This window comes from Carassius gibelio, chromosome A21, assembly GCF_023724105.1.
Source record: "Carassius gibelio isolate Cgi1373 ecotype wild population from Czech Republic chromosome A21, carGib1.2-hapl.c, whole genome shotgun sequence".
Classification (NCBI taxonomy): domain Eukaryota; kingdom Metazoa; phylum Chordata; class Actinopteri; order Cypriniformes; family Cyprinidae; genus Carassius; species Carassius gibelio.
In genome coordinates, this window is record NC_068391.1 from 9,731,494 (window position 1) to 9,748,098 (window position 16,605).

The 16,605-nt window shown below is 37.8% G+C and overlaps 1 protein-coding gene across 3 annotated transcripts; it reads left to right on the forward strand.

Moving 5' to 3' along the window:
* The first annotated feature begins 609 nt into the window (after positions 1-609).
* LOC127941451 (FYN-binding protein 1) lies at positions 610-14,643 on the forward strand. 3 transcript variants are annotated; one of them, XM_052536497.1, is made up of 20 exons: positions 610-762; positions 6,000-6,927; positions 7,926-8,055; positions 8,169-8,212; positions 9,117-9,130; positions 9,210-9,256; positions 9,439-9,541; positions 9,626-9,785; positions 9,872-9,998; positions 10,202-10,221; positions 10,327-10,399; positions 10,552-10,647; positions 11,014-11,045; positions 11,141-11,201; positions 11,343-11,442; positions 11,553-11,706; positions 12,666-12,699; positions 12,806-12,834; positions 12,957-13,020; positions 14,268-14,643. In XM_052536497.1, the coding sequence occupies exons 1-19, from the start codon at positions 760-762 to the stop codon at positions 12,977-12,979; spliced, it is 2,178 nt and encodes a 725-aa protein (XP_052392457.1). In that variant the 5' UTR covers positions 610-759; the 3' UTR covers positions 12,980-13,020; positions 14,268-14,643. The 3 variants fall into 3 exon arrangements, with proteins under 3 accessions (XP_052392457.1, XP_052392456.1, XP_052392458.1); XM_052536496.1 differs by lacking the exon at positions 610-762 and adding an exon at positions 3,503-3,609; XM_052536498.1 differs by lacking the exons at positions 610-762; positions 10,552-10,647 and adding an exon at positions 3,503-3,609.
* Positions 14,644-16,605: the final 1,962 nt, after the last annotated feature.

The following is a 16,605-nucleotide window of genomic DNA, read 5'->3' on the forward strand; positions in this document are numbered from 1 at the left end:
AATTGGCCAGCAAACTCACCTGACCTTAACTCCATAGAAAATCTATGGGGTATTGTGAAGAGGAAGATGCGATATGTAAGACCCAACAATGCAGAAGAGCTGAAGGCCACTATCACAGCACTGGGCTCTCATAACACCTGAGCAGTGCCAGAGATTGATCGACTCCACACCGCATTCCTGCAGTAATTCAGGCAAAAGGAGCCCCAACTAAGTATTGAGTGCTGTACATGATCATACTTTTCATTTTCATACTTTTTAGTTGGCCAATATTTCAAAAAATCCTTTCTTTGTATCGGTCTTAAGTTATATTCTAATTTTCTGAGATACAAAATTTGGGATTTTCCTTAGTTGTCAGTTATAATCATCAAAATTAAAAGAAATAAACATTTGAAATATCAGTCTGTGTGTCATGAATGAATATAATATACAAATTGTGTTAATATAACATGTCAAGCTAAATTTGAAATTCTTCAATATTTTCATATGTGTTCTTATAGTATCGTGCTGAGCAGAGAAGCATGTGTGAGAATAGAAAGAGCAATTGTGCAGTATGGGATAGGCAAATAGATTTGATGAGGAGAGAGATAGGGCTTCCTGTGATGACCATGCAGCGGTCTGCTAGCAAATAGGAGAAGTAGACAGGAGTGGGCAGGCATTAACAGTCACAAATAAACTGAAGCGAACGGAAACACATTCACTAGTCCAGTTTTGAGCTACCAAAAGTCCATGTGAACATCTGGGACAGGATATTTTACCACCATGGTGAGTGCTCTTTCTGGTTTCATCCTTGAATTGTCACATAGTATTGACCGGTGTCTAACTTTACGGCAGTTTTTAGAGATAATGGTTCAGAGAAATGTATGGTATGAAATCAGATGGTTAACTTATAAAGGTGCAGGAGTTTTTCTGTGCATACCCGGTCTTTCCTAGCACACTGTGTTATTCTTTTCCTGTTTGTCTAATTATTAACTTGTGTTACTTTTCACCTAAAATATTTCTATTGGTCATGTATGTGCTCGTAATTTCCATTATCATAGGGTGTGTTTGGTGGATTGATAAATAAAAGATACACATAAAACAACATGCTATGAAACTAAATGCTGCGTTTAAATTCGCAATTCATATTTTAAAAACACTTATAGAGCATCTGGGGAACATTTAGGGGTTTTTATTATGTGTTTTTGCAAAATTAGATTGTGTAAAAGTAGATTGTGTAATGTTTGGCCAGTTTTTGCTTCACAGACACAACTCGCTTCCTCTTCATCTGAAAACACACTTAAGTTTCTCTTGAATTCTTCTACACTCTGGTTTCATTGGTTAAATGTGCCTTTCCCCTAAACGAATCGCTCTTTTAAACTATAGCTAGAATGTGTCAAAGACCGGATTAATTTTATATCTGGTTTTGCTCTTTGTGGTCACATCAAACCATTCAGATTTAGCTTCATAATACCACATTAGCAAAGTGAAACTACAGTAGGACACCTGTTTCAGATTGCATCACGGTCACAATATGGGATCTCCCAAATCACCTTCTAATGGTCATCTAAGGTTCTCCATAACCATCTGAGAAACACACACTGACCATCCATTGGCTCTTTGTTAAGCACGTGTTAACACATGCCAGGACTCATATTCAAAACACACATTACACAAATCATCTGTCCAAAGAACGGAACTATGGACTTATTGTGAGGCTGCTTTGCATGTCGGGAGCCTTGAACAGTACAACGGTTGTTGGTAGTAACGGCCATAAATAAATACATAAAAATGGATTCTGTATTTATCTCGGTAGATAGTAGAACTCATTTTTGAATGCATAAAAAACTGAAAGCTGGACTAACATGAGAAGACATTCTCTCTGATTACTATATAACATTTAGGTTATTTGTTTCAGACATACTATAGCAGATTGATATCTATTTTGCTATCGGAATAAATAGGAGAAAAAAAACTAAATGATTCCATACAATGTACTTTAACAACATTTAATTTGAGAATTAATTGAATTCCATTTACCTCTGACTCTGGGTCTTCATTTTATCTGAGCTCAGCTGATTTTTCCATGACAGCCGTTTGATGTCAGTGCACTGAACCTGAGGCCATGTGTGAGATCACACAGACATGCTCTTTGTGTGATCTCACTGCATTAGATAACAAATGATCAATCCAAGTGGCATCTGCAAACAAATGACGTCAATGAAGGTTTTGGAGCAAATTCACACAAGCAGAGTTAGTACAGGTGTAGTTCATCATGTCAACTATGGACAGGGTCAACTACTGTTTGCAACAGTCACGGTCACATTATAACTTAACCATTCAAAATAACTTCAGATCCCGCAACTGAGTCTGATATTAACCGAAAAGTGATTGATTTTGAGCATGGAACACTGGGGTTAATCATGATTCTTAATAATATTTATTTTCCTGAAATAGTTTTGTCTCCTATTTTTGTTATTTTTAGATGAAATCTGATTCGTCATGGTTTTCCATTTTAGCACCTGCACTGTGGTGTTTCTCTAAGGTGAAAATCAGATTTTGATAGTCAAGTAGATTTGCAATATAAGCACTGTATTTAATGAAATACAGTATATAGTTATAAGTTGTAAAATACAAAGGCATCTTGTAATACAGGTATTTTATTATTTTTATTTTATTTTATTTTTTACAAAAATGTTCTGGCAACCACAGTTTTTTTTTTTTTTTTTTTTTTTTTTAACAGGATATTTTATACAGGTATGCATCTGCATACATTTATAAATTTGAAAAAAAGTGTTGCCTATACGGTATCTGTATAATAAAGTGCTATATCTGGATTAAAATGACTTAAATTAACTTGCAAAAAATGTCTACGGTGCTGTTGTTTGTCAAGAGCATAGTGATATTGTAACTGGTTGATCAATGTTAGTTCCTGTGTCTAACAGTTTCTCTTTTTGCTCAGTGAGTCAACAGCACAGTGTGTACCTTTGGGTCAGGCCAGTCATATTAGACACTAGTCCAGAGCTTATCAGCTCTTCCTTGTGAGAGGTCTGCCCTGATTCAAATGCTTGTTACCAAGGGTGCGTCACACACGTCACCCAGAGTCTCACATGAATGGCTTGCTATCGCTAGACATGTTAACACTGGTCCAGAGGTTCATGTTTCTTTGATAACAAAGACGTAGCTCTGAGGTATCCGGGTAAAAAAGCTTGGTAACACATCAGGAACATCCAGCAGACACATAAATGACTCTTTTTTTATTCAGAAAGAGATTTGCATCCAATTGCGTGAAATTTGAATGAAGTCCCAATTGACAAACCAGCCTTAATAGCTATTTTGTGGTTATAAAATAAAATTTCATTTCACTGTATCCTGCATTTGATTGTGCCATTTAGACATCTCTCACAAAGTATTACAGTCTACAGTGTTAGAAAAAAAGTATTTACTATAAATTCTTTTTTAAATATGAGAACTACAGTAGTGAGTGCAGTGACTTCCTGCTAGTTTGGTAAGATAAATGCTCTTAGTTCCTGTGTGATCACAAACAGTTCTCATGTTCAGTGCAGTTGACTACTGAGAGCTGTGATGGAGAAATCAAGCATGCTAAGCTGTAGTGAAGACCCAGAATCAGAGGTAAAAGATATTTTATAAATATCTTTAACATGCAATGTGACTTAAATGGCAAATATCTCTGCTGTTTACATGTTTTATTTCGAATTGTTAGAATTGTTAGAATTGTTTGAGTGGCTTATTTAAAGTAATTAGCATAAATCTGGCTGTTGAATTGACAGTTCAATACAACAAAAGGCAGATATTTGACATTACACTTGACACAAATTTAAATCCTAATTTAAAAATCTAAATAGAATACGCATTCAATACCACAGACATTGGAAGTATGTACGCTTGAGTTTTAGTATTTAATACTGCTTTGATGTCAAGTTTGTAGTATTTATTCTTAGTATTATTCATACTGTATATAAATATTTATATATATTTCAATATTTTTTAATGTGGAAAGATTGTGTTGTATAGTTTTTTTTTAGTTTGTAAATAATTTGCTTTAAATTGCCATGTATCCACGTATCTGCATGCCAAATGAACTCTTACCGTAAGCCTCCATCGTAGTCGTGCGGTCTGTCTTGGTCATGAGCTGTCGAGGCCTATGGGAAGGAAAACTCTGAAAGAGATTTACCAAACAGCGTTACCCAACCGAACCATGCAACTGCAACTGAGCGACACACAAACCACGAAAACTGCATGACCAAATATAGTCCCCAGCGTTGGCCCCTAACGCTCATGGTGGGGTACTTTCATATTGGTTTTGCTCTCAAAACAATACTTTTTTATGGTGCCATGGGGATTGTTTTTGAACCCAATGGAATAAACTGAAAAATGCTGAATGGAATGTAAATCATTGCATAAAATAACATGCATACAATTAAGTATACCAGTTGTCACACACAGATAAAAGCTAAAACAGAATAGCCGTGTTTCCACTGTCGAGCTTAAACCGACGTGCTAGTGCGTGCCAGGGCCAGTCGCGTTTCCACTGTCACTTCCGGGGCTTGATTGTGCCTCACCTGGGCTTCCTCTGGCCAACGGCCAGGGTTTTCTGGCCCGACATAAACCTTGGGCCAAAGCTGGGTCTAGAGGAGTGGTTATGAACAAAGGCAGAGTTTCTCTGCGTCTGGAGAGTGTCTCCGCCGCGGATCATTACAGAAAGATAACAGCTTCAACACCAGTATTGAAGACTTTTTAAAATAAGTTGAGTTTTAAAATCACTCTTACTCAGCAGCGAGTGTTTGAAATTACTTGATCTGATGTGGATTATGATCACGATACAAGGCAGAAATATTTAAAAGCAATGTAAAAGACTATGTGCGATAAAGATTAACATTGCCATAGTAATAATGGTAAATGCAACTACTTGGAGAAATCAGACGTCATCTTCTTATTCTCTTTCACAATTGTGTTTTTATTCAGTAACATATTTTATCTGTCATAAGTCTCGTCTCAAGAGTTTAGCTCCGCATAGAATATGGCATCAAAATAAAATAATGATTTTTTTTTATAAAAATAGCGAGTCAGCGCTGCGGATCATAACAAAAAGCAGCTATAACACCAGCATTAAAAACTTTTTTTAATAAGTTGAGCTCGAAACTCACTTTCAGATCCGATGTGGATTATAATCATACAAGGCAGAAATATTTATAACATTACCACAGTAAACATAGTTAATATGACCGCTTGAAGAAATCAGACATCAGCTTCTTTTTCTCTATCACAATCGTGTTTTCATTTAGTAACTTATATTATATGTCATAAGTGTCGTTTCGAGAGTTTAGCTCTCGTAAAAAATATAATAATGTTTTTTTTTTTTTTCTTGTTCAGGAGCTTTTATAAAAATAGAGAGATTATCATTCATTCTTAATGTGACGTAAAGGCTACTGTGGCAACAAATAAACAGACTCGACTGAATAAGCAGGTTATTTTTATAAGCGTTTAAAATAAATAAATAAAATAGAAATACATTTATTTCTGTGTGATTTAATTTCGAGTCCTAATAAATTAATTCATTATGATCAATGTATCACTTATTCTATAGTAAAACATCGATGCTTTTGAATATGAATATTTAAAAAAAGCATACAAACACATGGCCACCTTTATTATGTTCGTTTTGTGATGGCGCTAGTTCCAGTGACTTATTTCTTAGTTTTCTGATAACTTCTCTTTGTTGCTGAAATGATGGGGTTTCGTGACGTTGTTCTGAGAGGCGTGTAAAGGGCATGTTTTACTGATGCGCAGTGGAGCTTCAGGACATGACTGTGGAAACCCTGCGCTATTCTGGCCTCGTGCTACTGGCCCAGGGCTATGAGCTCGCCCGGCCCGTTTTAAGCCCTGGCTCGCACTGGCCCGACAGTGGAAACGCGGCTAATGATTATACAAATACAGATGTAAACACTCTGCCCAGGCTTGTCTTCATTCCTCAAATTTTGACTTTCAATCTATGCTTTTAGGACAACAAGTCTGACGTAAAAGCTATCATGGCACGTTTCCAAGCAGGAAATGTATCTATGGAAGGGAGTCCAGGTGTTCGTCCAAAACCACCTGTCCAGCCCACCTTGTCTTCAGGCCCGGCGGTGCCTGCTAAGAAGCCTGTTCTTGAAACTAGCCTATCCAGTGGAGTTACTACTACCTCAACTGCCCCTAAACCTAAGAACATAGTCAACACAGCTAGAAGCGCTCCAGACATTCACAATCCTCCAAAGATAAAGGCTTTTGGGACTAGGTTTGAAAACACACAAGATAACAACAAAGTCAACTTTAAAGTTCCTGTTAAACCCAAACCACCAGACTCGTCCCAGGACCATGAGACTCCAAAGGTCCCATTCACAAAGCCACCACTACAGAAGCCTCCTTCAAGCATCATGGCAAATGATTCAAAGGTAACAAGCCCAAAGCCAATGGCTCCTCTGACAAAACCATCCTGGATCAAAGACACCCCGAAAGCTGAAGACAACAGCACTAACCCTACTCCAACTCCTCCAAAAATGCCTTTGGCACCCAAACCAAAAAGCACCATGGGTATCCTACGCCAGCAGCCAGAGGAAAGCAGCAATGTGGAGTCTGCTGCAAAACCTTCCTCAATATCTAATGTGAAACCATCAAGTTTCCGTGTTAAAAATAGCTTTAACAAACCTGAGGAAGGAGCTAAAGTACCAAGTGCTAATGAGTCAGTGTCAAAGCCCATAACACCTAATAAACCCAACTTCCCAAGAAAATCATCTGGACCTCCTGTACAGACAGCCAACGATGATCCTTCGGCACCCAAGAAGAAACCTCTACCAAATACCTATGCTCTGGGCAGCGCTCCTGCCAAACCCAACAGACCGCCCAAAGTCAACCTTGAGAAGTTTAAGAAGGGCTCAGAGGTTGCAACAGACAGTGAGTACTGACTTTTTAGCTTAAAACACGCAATCTCTCTATATAGCAGCATCTGAGGGAACAAAACAATAGGCTGTAAGCACTTGATCAGCCATATCAAAGCCACAAAGACTTTGTGAGCCACTGCTCAAATGCAAGCAGTAGACTTTGGGCCAAAGTGGTTTCCGTGGTTTTACATGTGACTTCTCTGTGTTCCTCTAAGACTGTTAGCAACCATGCACAAGATAATAAGCACCATAAAGCCATAAAGTTGAGAAACTGTGCAAAAATGCATATCTTAGTAAGTAATTATGTCCAAAAGAGGAACATCACATGACTTTATTAAAAGGTTAGACACTGTTGCTGACGATATATGTGCTTTGACACAGTGTAACATACTTGTCTTTGATATTTATTGTGTATTTGAGTTAACACACAATATACTATTACAGCATGTGAATCGGCATCAGGTGCACCATCGCGAAACAAACATTCAGGTGCATCTGGTATAAAATAGCAATAACAGCATATTGGAAATTCAAGATTTCCTGCTTGCGTTGAGCTAACTTCCTCATTTTGAGTTTCTCTTTTCACTTGAGAGCTGAAGTCAGTGAAAAAAGAGGGAAGCTCATTTAAACTGGGAACAGTGTTAGAGATGGCTTTCATTTTTAACCTGTGAAAATGGAAAGATCATGTATAAGACCAGGTTTTGCCCTTAGCACCATGTGAAAAGATCTAATGATGTAACTATAGTTTAAAAATGTCTTAATTCTCTATAGAGGGTTCAGTGTCCAGTTTCTTTTTTTCTTTTGAAAAACATTTCAACTTTTGTTCACCCCAAAATAACTGTGGAACACCAAAGTAGATTATTCTGAAGAGTGTTTTTGTCCATACAATGTTCTTCTGTGTTCTTTAAGACTAAGAAAGTCATACAGGTATGAAAAGACATGAGGGTGAGTAAATGATGACAGAAATGACTGTTTAGGTGAACTGGTCATGACTAAACTATGTTCTTGCAGGTCCTGGACCAAAGAATGTAACCCCCCCTCCCCCGCCCCCACCTGCCTCTCACCCCAGCAGTCAGCCACCTCCACCACTGCCCTCTCAATCCTTAAGGCCCAACCTGCCCCCACGGCATCCAGGACCCATGTGAGTAACACAGAAACACTTCGCTTAGCACTGTGACCGAATGATTCAGGTTATGACAATTTCTTTAATACCCGAATTTCGGTGAAAGTTCAGAACTTTATATCTGTCTGCAGAATTCAAGATGAAAATTATGACGATGTGGATAGCTTGAGAGCGGGTAAGACCTACCCTTACATTATTGAATGGGAGTCATTTTAAAGCCAACACCTGATAATTATTTAAGTTAAGAAGAAGTCTCTTATACTCACCAAGGTTGCATTTAAATAATAAAAACAGTGAAAATTTAAATATTTAAAATAACTGCTTTCTATTAATACTTTTCAAAACGTAATTTATTCCTGTGATGCAAAGCTGAATTTTCTGCAGCCAATACTTCAATGTCCCACAATCCTTCAGAAATCATTCTAATGTAATGATTTACTGCTCAAGAAACACTTTTGAAAACAGTTGTACTGATTAGTAATTTTGTAAAAAAAAAAAAAGGGCTACTTTTTCCCAATATGTTTTAATAAACAAAGTTCAAAACAGAATCTACTGAATAGTGAACCTCTGTAACAATATAAATGTATTTACTCTGACATTTGATCAATTTAATGCATCCTTGCTGGATAAAAGTAAATATATATGCAGGTTCAGCTTAAATATCTTATAAGCTTAAGTAACACATTTATAATCACATCTTTTAAAAAATATTCTCATATATATATATATATATATATATATATATATATGTTTTTTTATTTATTAATATATATATATATATATATATATATATATATATATATATATATATATATATATATATATGTTTTTTATTTATTAATATATATATATATATATATATATATATATATATATATATATATATATATATGTTTTTTTATTTATTAATATATATATATATATACACACACACACACACACACACACACACATATATATATTCCTCAAATATAATGTCATTTAATTTCCAAATTTAAAATTGATAGGAACACAGTAGTTTATGAAATCCAATTCGAACTAATTTTATTAACTTTGTTTTTCACATTTTATCATTACAGGCCAAATAAATGAGGTAAGAAACTTAGTGGAGGCATACAGAAACTCTTTGGGAAAGTTTGTGTTGCACTGTCTCATGTCTGACTCTCTTCTAGGGAAGTGGAAGTGATGGTGAGATATATGAGGATCTTGATGAAAGTAGGTAAGATTTGAAGTTCTATTAATGCTGGCGCTGGCGGTGAGGCATGGCGGTCACCTCACCCACCTGGAACAGAGTGATACAAACAGTTTTTTGGTGCCAATAATCAAATGATTCTTTTCATGTTCTGCAGTTTTTACTTGTGTTTTTGGTTAATAAATGGTTTATGGTCTGCTTTACCACAGATCTGCTGCAGAGCAAAGTCCGCCTCAGAAAAAACAAGACAAGGAGCTTAAAAGTCAGAAAGAGCGTGAGAAAAAAGAGAAAGATGCAATTAAGAAGTTTAAAGTAAGATAACTTCAGATAACTTACAACCAGTTATCAAGGTTTACGTACTGGATCATGGTGATTGTATGTTTGTTCTTTCCTCAGATATCAACGCCCCTGCAGGTTATGCATCAGGTAAAAGGTAAAGCTGACTGCAAGGGTGGGAAACATGACCTCTCCATGAAGAAGGGCGAGTCAATTGATATCATTCGAATCACTGACAACCCAGAGGGTAAATGGTTGGCCCGAGGGCAAGACGGATCATGTAAGAGAGAAAAAAGTTTAATAAGAAGTTTGATGTGAGCTCACTCTTCCCCTGAGAAAGGTTGTAGTCATTTCTCTACATTTCAGTTGGCTATGTTAAAACGGAAATGGTTGAGATCGACTTCAGCGGCTTGAAGAATAAAGGCCTGTCTCTTCCTCATAACTTGGAGAGTGAAGAGGTGTACGATGACGTAGAATCTATGGAGGATCATGGGTAAGAGCCTGTATCACTTCCAAACAAAAGTCCAAAGATTTCCCCTTATAACTAATAATGTGAAAAGGCCGATTTGATCTTTAAGCACTTTTCTAGTCTCTAGACAAGTCAAGAAATAGCCAAGAAAGTTACATTAGAAGTTACACAGCAAATACTGCTGCTCGTATTTAAGTGAGCATTCATATTTTTCCTTAATCTTTCAGGAAAATGAATGGGCAGCGGGGTAAGTTTTAATAAAACAAATCATTTTTTCAACTAATTGACTGTAAGGTTTAAGTTTAATTTTGAAAGGCAATACTAGAACAAGTCTGCCCTCTGCTGTTGATAGTTGTTTTACCTCCACCGCCAGATGATGATGATGTGTATGATGATATACCCGAACCCAATATTAATCCAATCAGGTAAGAACAAATAATCTAATGTAATATAATATGTAATGTTTGAAAACTATATGCAGTATTCTGTATGTGTGTGCCTGTATTTCTGGGTTTGTTGTTTGGCCACATGTATTATGGATATGTCTCACCCAAACCACGTTCCTCTGAATCCATAGCACTGCAGATCCCAGGTCTCTCTTAAAACAGCTCAACTTCTTGGACATTCTCAAAAGTTCGGTTGAAAAGAGAAAAAGCCAAGTCCACTATAATGAGTAAATTTTACATTAGTAAGATGGAATCAGACAATGCTACTTTTCGATTTCCAATCACGTTGATTTACAACTGCATCCATTTGTTCTAACAAAGAAAATTGACTAATTGTTCGTTTCACAAACAACCCGATCTGTGTTGAAAATGTCAAATAACTCCTTTAAGGAAATTCTTCTGCGCCCTCCTGATATGAATGCTTTTCGAATCTCCTCTAACCATAACATCACTAGATCTGAATGATTCTGTTTCCTTTCCCCAAGACTTCCACCTCCCTTGATTTTGTCTTCTTAACTCTAAATTAAATCAGTTGAGTTTCTTTTGCTCATAAAATTATCGAATATTCATACACTTTTAACAATCTGTTTCAGCATTCCTCCCCCTCCACAATTTACACCTGAAGGTAATAAAGCTAAAAAACATTTTTTTATTCATATATCACGCCTTCAAAATAACCCACTGCGAATTCTTTTGTCTTCGAATGTCTTTACGACTCAGACGTTTCCCAAGAGATATATGATGATGTGGATTCATTCACTCCTGCTACATCATCTAGCAGGTAAACAGATGCTACCTTAGTGCTTTTCCATTCATGTTGTAAGACAAGATGATGCAATATAAAGATTAAAACTCTATAAAATGTACTATTAGCACATTTAAATCAGCCTGTCTTGATGATAATGATACTTCATTATCGCAGCCATCCTCAATTAAAATCGAAGGCGATCAAAGTGCACGAGGACCCCAAAAAGCAAAAGAAGTTTGAGAAAGAAGAAAAGGAATTTCGAAAGAAGTTTAAGGTGCGTATGAAATTATTGGATCATTAAAACATAATGCTGAGTGACCTGTAAACATCGAGTGCTTTCTTGGTTGAATTTATAAGCAAACAATTTGGCATTTACTTTACCAGTACGATGGGGAGATTCAGGTGCTGCATCAAGTAACAATTGCCACCAGTAAGAAGGGAAGTGGGAAAGACCTTACTGTACAAGCTGGGGAGACTGTGGATGTCATCAACAAATCTGACCCTGACAAATTCATCTGCAGGAACAAGGAGGGCAAATGTAAGTGGCATTATTTGTGACTCCAAATGAGACTTGGGGCCCTATCTTGCACCCAGCGCAATTGACTTTGTACACCAACGCATGTGTCATTCCTATTTTGCACCCGCGCAAAGCGCGCTTTTCCCTCCACAGAGGCACGTCGCTAAACTAGTGAATGAACTTGCGCTCCCTGGGCGGTTCAGCGCAAAAAAGGAGGTGTGTTCCGGCGCAAACAATCCCTGGTGCTATTTTGCTGTTCCGTTAAACAATTGCGCCACTGACCAGAAAAAACCTAGTCTAAAGTCAGTGGCGCGTTGCGCGTTGTTCATTATGCTATTTTAAGGGCGCATGCTTGACCATAATGTATAGCGTGCACAACGCGCATACACTTTGCTCATGTAATCTACACAGATGCAACAGTTATTTTTGCAAATCATAAATTGTTACACTAAAAAAATATTAACACATGAGATGACGGAAATCATTGTGGTGTGCCACGAAGATGTGAAAAAATAGGCATAAATCTAGCTTACAAATTATTTAGGCTAATTATTCTCCCATCCCCATACAACACAACTTCTCTGTCTTTCACTGCTCTTACAAGAACATCAGTCTCCTCGGCTGTGAACCGCTCCTGGCGTGCGCCTGGTAAATACGCCACAATAATAGCAATCCATAATGGAACTTGCGCACCTGCTTTTAAAGGGAATGTTGGATGACTCTCTGATTGGTTTATTTCACGTTACGCCCAAACCACACCTATGAATAATGAAGCTACTTCAGACCAACCCATTTTAGATTTGCGCCGGGCGCAAGAGCCATTTATCCCGCCGGGAAAATAGCAACAGCGCCGAGACCCGCCCACAAACTTACTTGCGCTTCGCGCTTTGACACTTGCGTTTCAGATCGTTAAAATAGGGCCCTTGATCTCCATCAGGACAAGTATTAGTAATGATGACATTGTAAAATGCACTTTTCAGTTGGATATGTCTCAGCCGGCAATATCCAAACAGAGTAAGTTACTCTGAATTTATTATTATTATTATTATTATCATTGTTATAAATTGCTTTGTCAATGTGTGAATATGCTAAACTACATTTTTACATCTTGTTTACATAGTGATGAGGTCTATGATGACATTGGAGATGGTACGTAACAAATTCATTAACCCGAACAATGTATGAGAATTTAAAATGTTAATTCTCCTACTAGATGGGATGTTATTTAAGATCGGTGGAATGATGGCAATATTAATATCTTCTCTTTACAGACTGTATCTATGATAATGATTGAAGACCTCACACCTTCATCATCTCATCTTCTGGTGCAGCTTATTCCCAGCAGGCACAGTACATCAATGTGACGTCAGGAAGACGTTGGACTCCAACTAATCCAACGTCAGTCAGACGTCATATTTTGGTTGAAAATGAAAGTTGGGTTGACGTCTAAACCCAACTTTGTGTGTTTAATGTGTTTAATTTCCATAACATATAACAGTTAAACACCATTACAGTGATTAGTGTTTCCATTAGTTGGGCTCTTAACACTTATTATATCTTTTGTCTTCGTTGTGACAGTTGTGTGTCAAGCACATTTGCAGCATCAAAGAAAGCTAACGTGAAATGAGATCAGGTGATGGCTGTTATCTGTTAATGGTTTTATAATCATTAAATAACCTGATTCACTGATGTTTTTTACATTTATATTACAAACACTGTTTCTGTCACATGAAATCCCATGGTATTATAACAATCAGTTAAAATCTTTTAAACATAAGCTCAAAAAAACTTAACCTACGCTGACACGCACAGACATCAACAATCAGCATATGAATCTCAACAATGGTGACATGCTTCATGCAGCAATGCATGCTAGGAGCCATGAGTTTTATACTATGGTGGCTCCCAGCATGCATTGCTGCATGAAGCATGTCACCATTGTTGAGATTCATATACTGATTATTGATGTCTATGTGTCTCAAAAGATTTTTCTCTCAAAATGCATTAAAAAAAAATCTGATTGTCTGATCTGAAGGAAGAAAGTATTGTTTCTTGAATATTGTTCATTAACAATTGGGTCAATGACAAGAAAAATAATCCTCAATCATTTTTCTTCATGATTATGAAAACTATAAAACCTTATATTTGTTCATGGCCCATTTTATAACAAATTATGTGTTTTGGTAAACACTATTACAAGAACCACAAACTTACTAAGCCAAGAGTCAAACTACCCAACTAAAGCAAACACTGATCACAATAATGGTGATCAAACATTTTCAAATAAAACTTCAACATCTAAATCTCTGTTAATTCTTAAAAATAACTTCTGTAGACATCTGACAGAAATAAAGTCAAACTGGTTAGTAATAAGTGAAGCTGGTAATATGTGTACTGCCATGCATTTCAACGTTTTTTATGATTTTTTGTGGGGGTGTTTATTCCAGCCAAAATTCAGCATCTGGCCAACGTTGGAGCTTGACGTCAAACAGTCGTTGGATTTAGACGTCAACCTGATTTTCATTTTCAACCAAAATCCAACGTCTAACCGACGTTGGAGTCTAAATCCTGTGCCTGCTGGGTTATTTCTGGCCCAGTTTGTCTTCTTGTTTGCTGATGTTGAGTGTATTTATTGTATAGACACATGAAGTATTAGGTTTAAATAAACAGCCTAGTACCATCATGAAATCGTAGTTACCTTGTCTCAGTAGAAATAACTGGCATCTTGTCCAAATTGGCCTCCAAATACCAGGACTTTCACTTTCTGTTTCCTGTCATGCATTTGAGAAAACAAGCTGAAACTAATCTCTTAGACACTTTTTTTTTTGTTCCTTAGTGAAAGGCAGTATTTTGTAACAGGTCTTAATTGTCTCATTGACTTATTGTGTTTTTGTAAATATTACACTGCAAAAGACTGTTTTCATCACTTACTAATAATAAATGTAAACATTTGCATCACTTTCTCAATTCAGCATGCTAATTATGTTGACTGAACAATGTTTATATCTATGTTCACTTGATTTACGTCGATTTTCGTAATTAAAAAAGGAGACGTTTAGCAGAGCAGAGAATCGCAGCAAGCCGTGGTCCCATCACCTGTCATCCACTTAGTTGGCAATGTTTTGCCGGCAACTGGCACACAGCTTTTGCCGCCATGAAAGAACACCTGAAGTGCTCTCAATGCTGTTCAGAGCCCAGGTTATTAGGATACAGGCATTCTGCCGTCCCGAACCAGCCTTTAATTCAGTGTCACAGAGTTGCACCCTGTTCCCTGTGCGTGCGCTGCATGCAGGGCAGTTTTTTGTCTTTTTCACAAGTGCTAAGAAAGGCAGCCCAATGCCGAAGCAGATGCAGTCACATTCAATTAAAGAAGCTGTTCGCCTATAGCTTTTGCTTCCAGAGGACTCGACAGCAGGGGCGGAGCCAGAAGATGTAAACATTCGGGGCTTAGCCCAAACCTAGGGGGCTGCAGGGGTGTACTCCGCAGGGGAGATTTTTTTTCCCCACGTTTATGTCAGCTAAATGCACTATTTTTCAGGCTGTTTGAGATAACAGAATGCCTAAAAATCTATACACTATCTGGGAAAATGATGGTTACTCAGAAAAAAAAAAAATATTCACCCAGTAGAGCCTACAAACTATTTTGTATTTAATTGTTCTCCAGCTATATTTCTCAATTAATCTATCTTCTTATCCCACTAATGTGCCGAGAACAGTTGTAAAACATGCCCTGAAATAACTTAGCATTTGATACATTGGGATATATTGCTTTTGAATCTCTCTCTGGCCGGTGAGGTTTGCTGTTACGAGTTCCTTTTAAAAAAAATTGTTATGTCCATAATGCTAATTTCAGGCGGTTAGTCAGTGAGCTCGCTACGACGGCGGTGAAATAAAAAGCCCACCAGCCCCTAATGACAACGACGAAGAAGATGATTTATATTCTTCTTCGTTAGTTTTTATCGGCAGTTGGCAAACAAGCGAAGTGATGCGTGATGCTTTACCGTCCGCCACAACGCACAGTAATCGAGCTTTTGTTTCTTTTTTTTGCCGCTCCAGTCTGAGAGACTGAGAGGAAATGAAACAAAGTTGAAGTTATTTTAAAAAAGCTAAAAGATTCGGGGCTTTTGACAAAACATTCGGAGCTTAAGCCCCATTAGCCACCCCCCCGCTCCGCCCCTGCTCGACAGCCCAATGGGAGTGTGTGTGCAATTCCAAGTCAGGCTTCTTCATGACAGGACATCTACCTCGAAGTGGGCTGATCATCCCAGAACACTCTCGCAGGGTTTTTCGAACTGGATATTTTCTTTTTTGCACTGCATGTTCTGTCTGTGCAGGAGAAGAAGGTGGAGCAGCCATTGTCTAAGTCACTAGAAACCATGCCTCATAGGACAGGTATAGTGAGACGGCGCTGTTGCATGAAGACCGCTGCAGTGAAATTGAAGTAAAAAAGGGGGAGACTCAGGGGAGACTTAGTCGTGGCCTAGTGGTTAGAGAGTTTGACTCCTAACCCTAGGGTTGTGGGTTTGAATCTTGGGCCAGTAATACCACGACTTGAGCAAGGCACTGAACCCCAAACTGCTCCCTGGGCGCCGCAGCATAAATGGCTGCCCACTGCTCTGGGTGTGTGTTCATGGTTTGTGTGTGTGCACTTTGGATGGGTTGAATGCAGAGCGCAAATTCTGAATATGGGTCACCATACTTGGCTGAATGTCATGTCACTTTGACTCATACAGGCCAGTGGTATATAGGAACACCAACATGTTTGAGGTCTTTGTTTTCACTCCCTATATCATGCTATTTCAGTGCTGTACCCAACCTAAGGCCAGGATGAGCAGGTCACTGCTTTGCTCGCTACTGCATGTGTCTAGTCTACTGTATCAGCTCAGTTCAGACGGGGACCAGCACGTTTACACTCAGCTG

Bases quoted from the DNA above. Each gene is read 5' to 3' on its own strand.
- LOC127941451 (XM_052536496.1), top strand. From the start codon at position 3,562: ATGGAGAAATCAAGCATGCTAAGCTGTAGTGAAGACCCAGAATCAGAG. The intron at 9,786-9,871 runs GTAAGAGAGAAA...TCTACATTTCAG, and splicing joins CCGAGGGCAAGACGGATCAT to TTGGCTATGTTAAAACGGAA. The intron at 9,999-10,201 runs GTAAGAGCCTGT...TTAATCTTTCAG, and splicing joins GAATCTATGGAGGATCATGG to GAAAATGAATGGGCAGCGGG.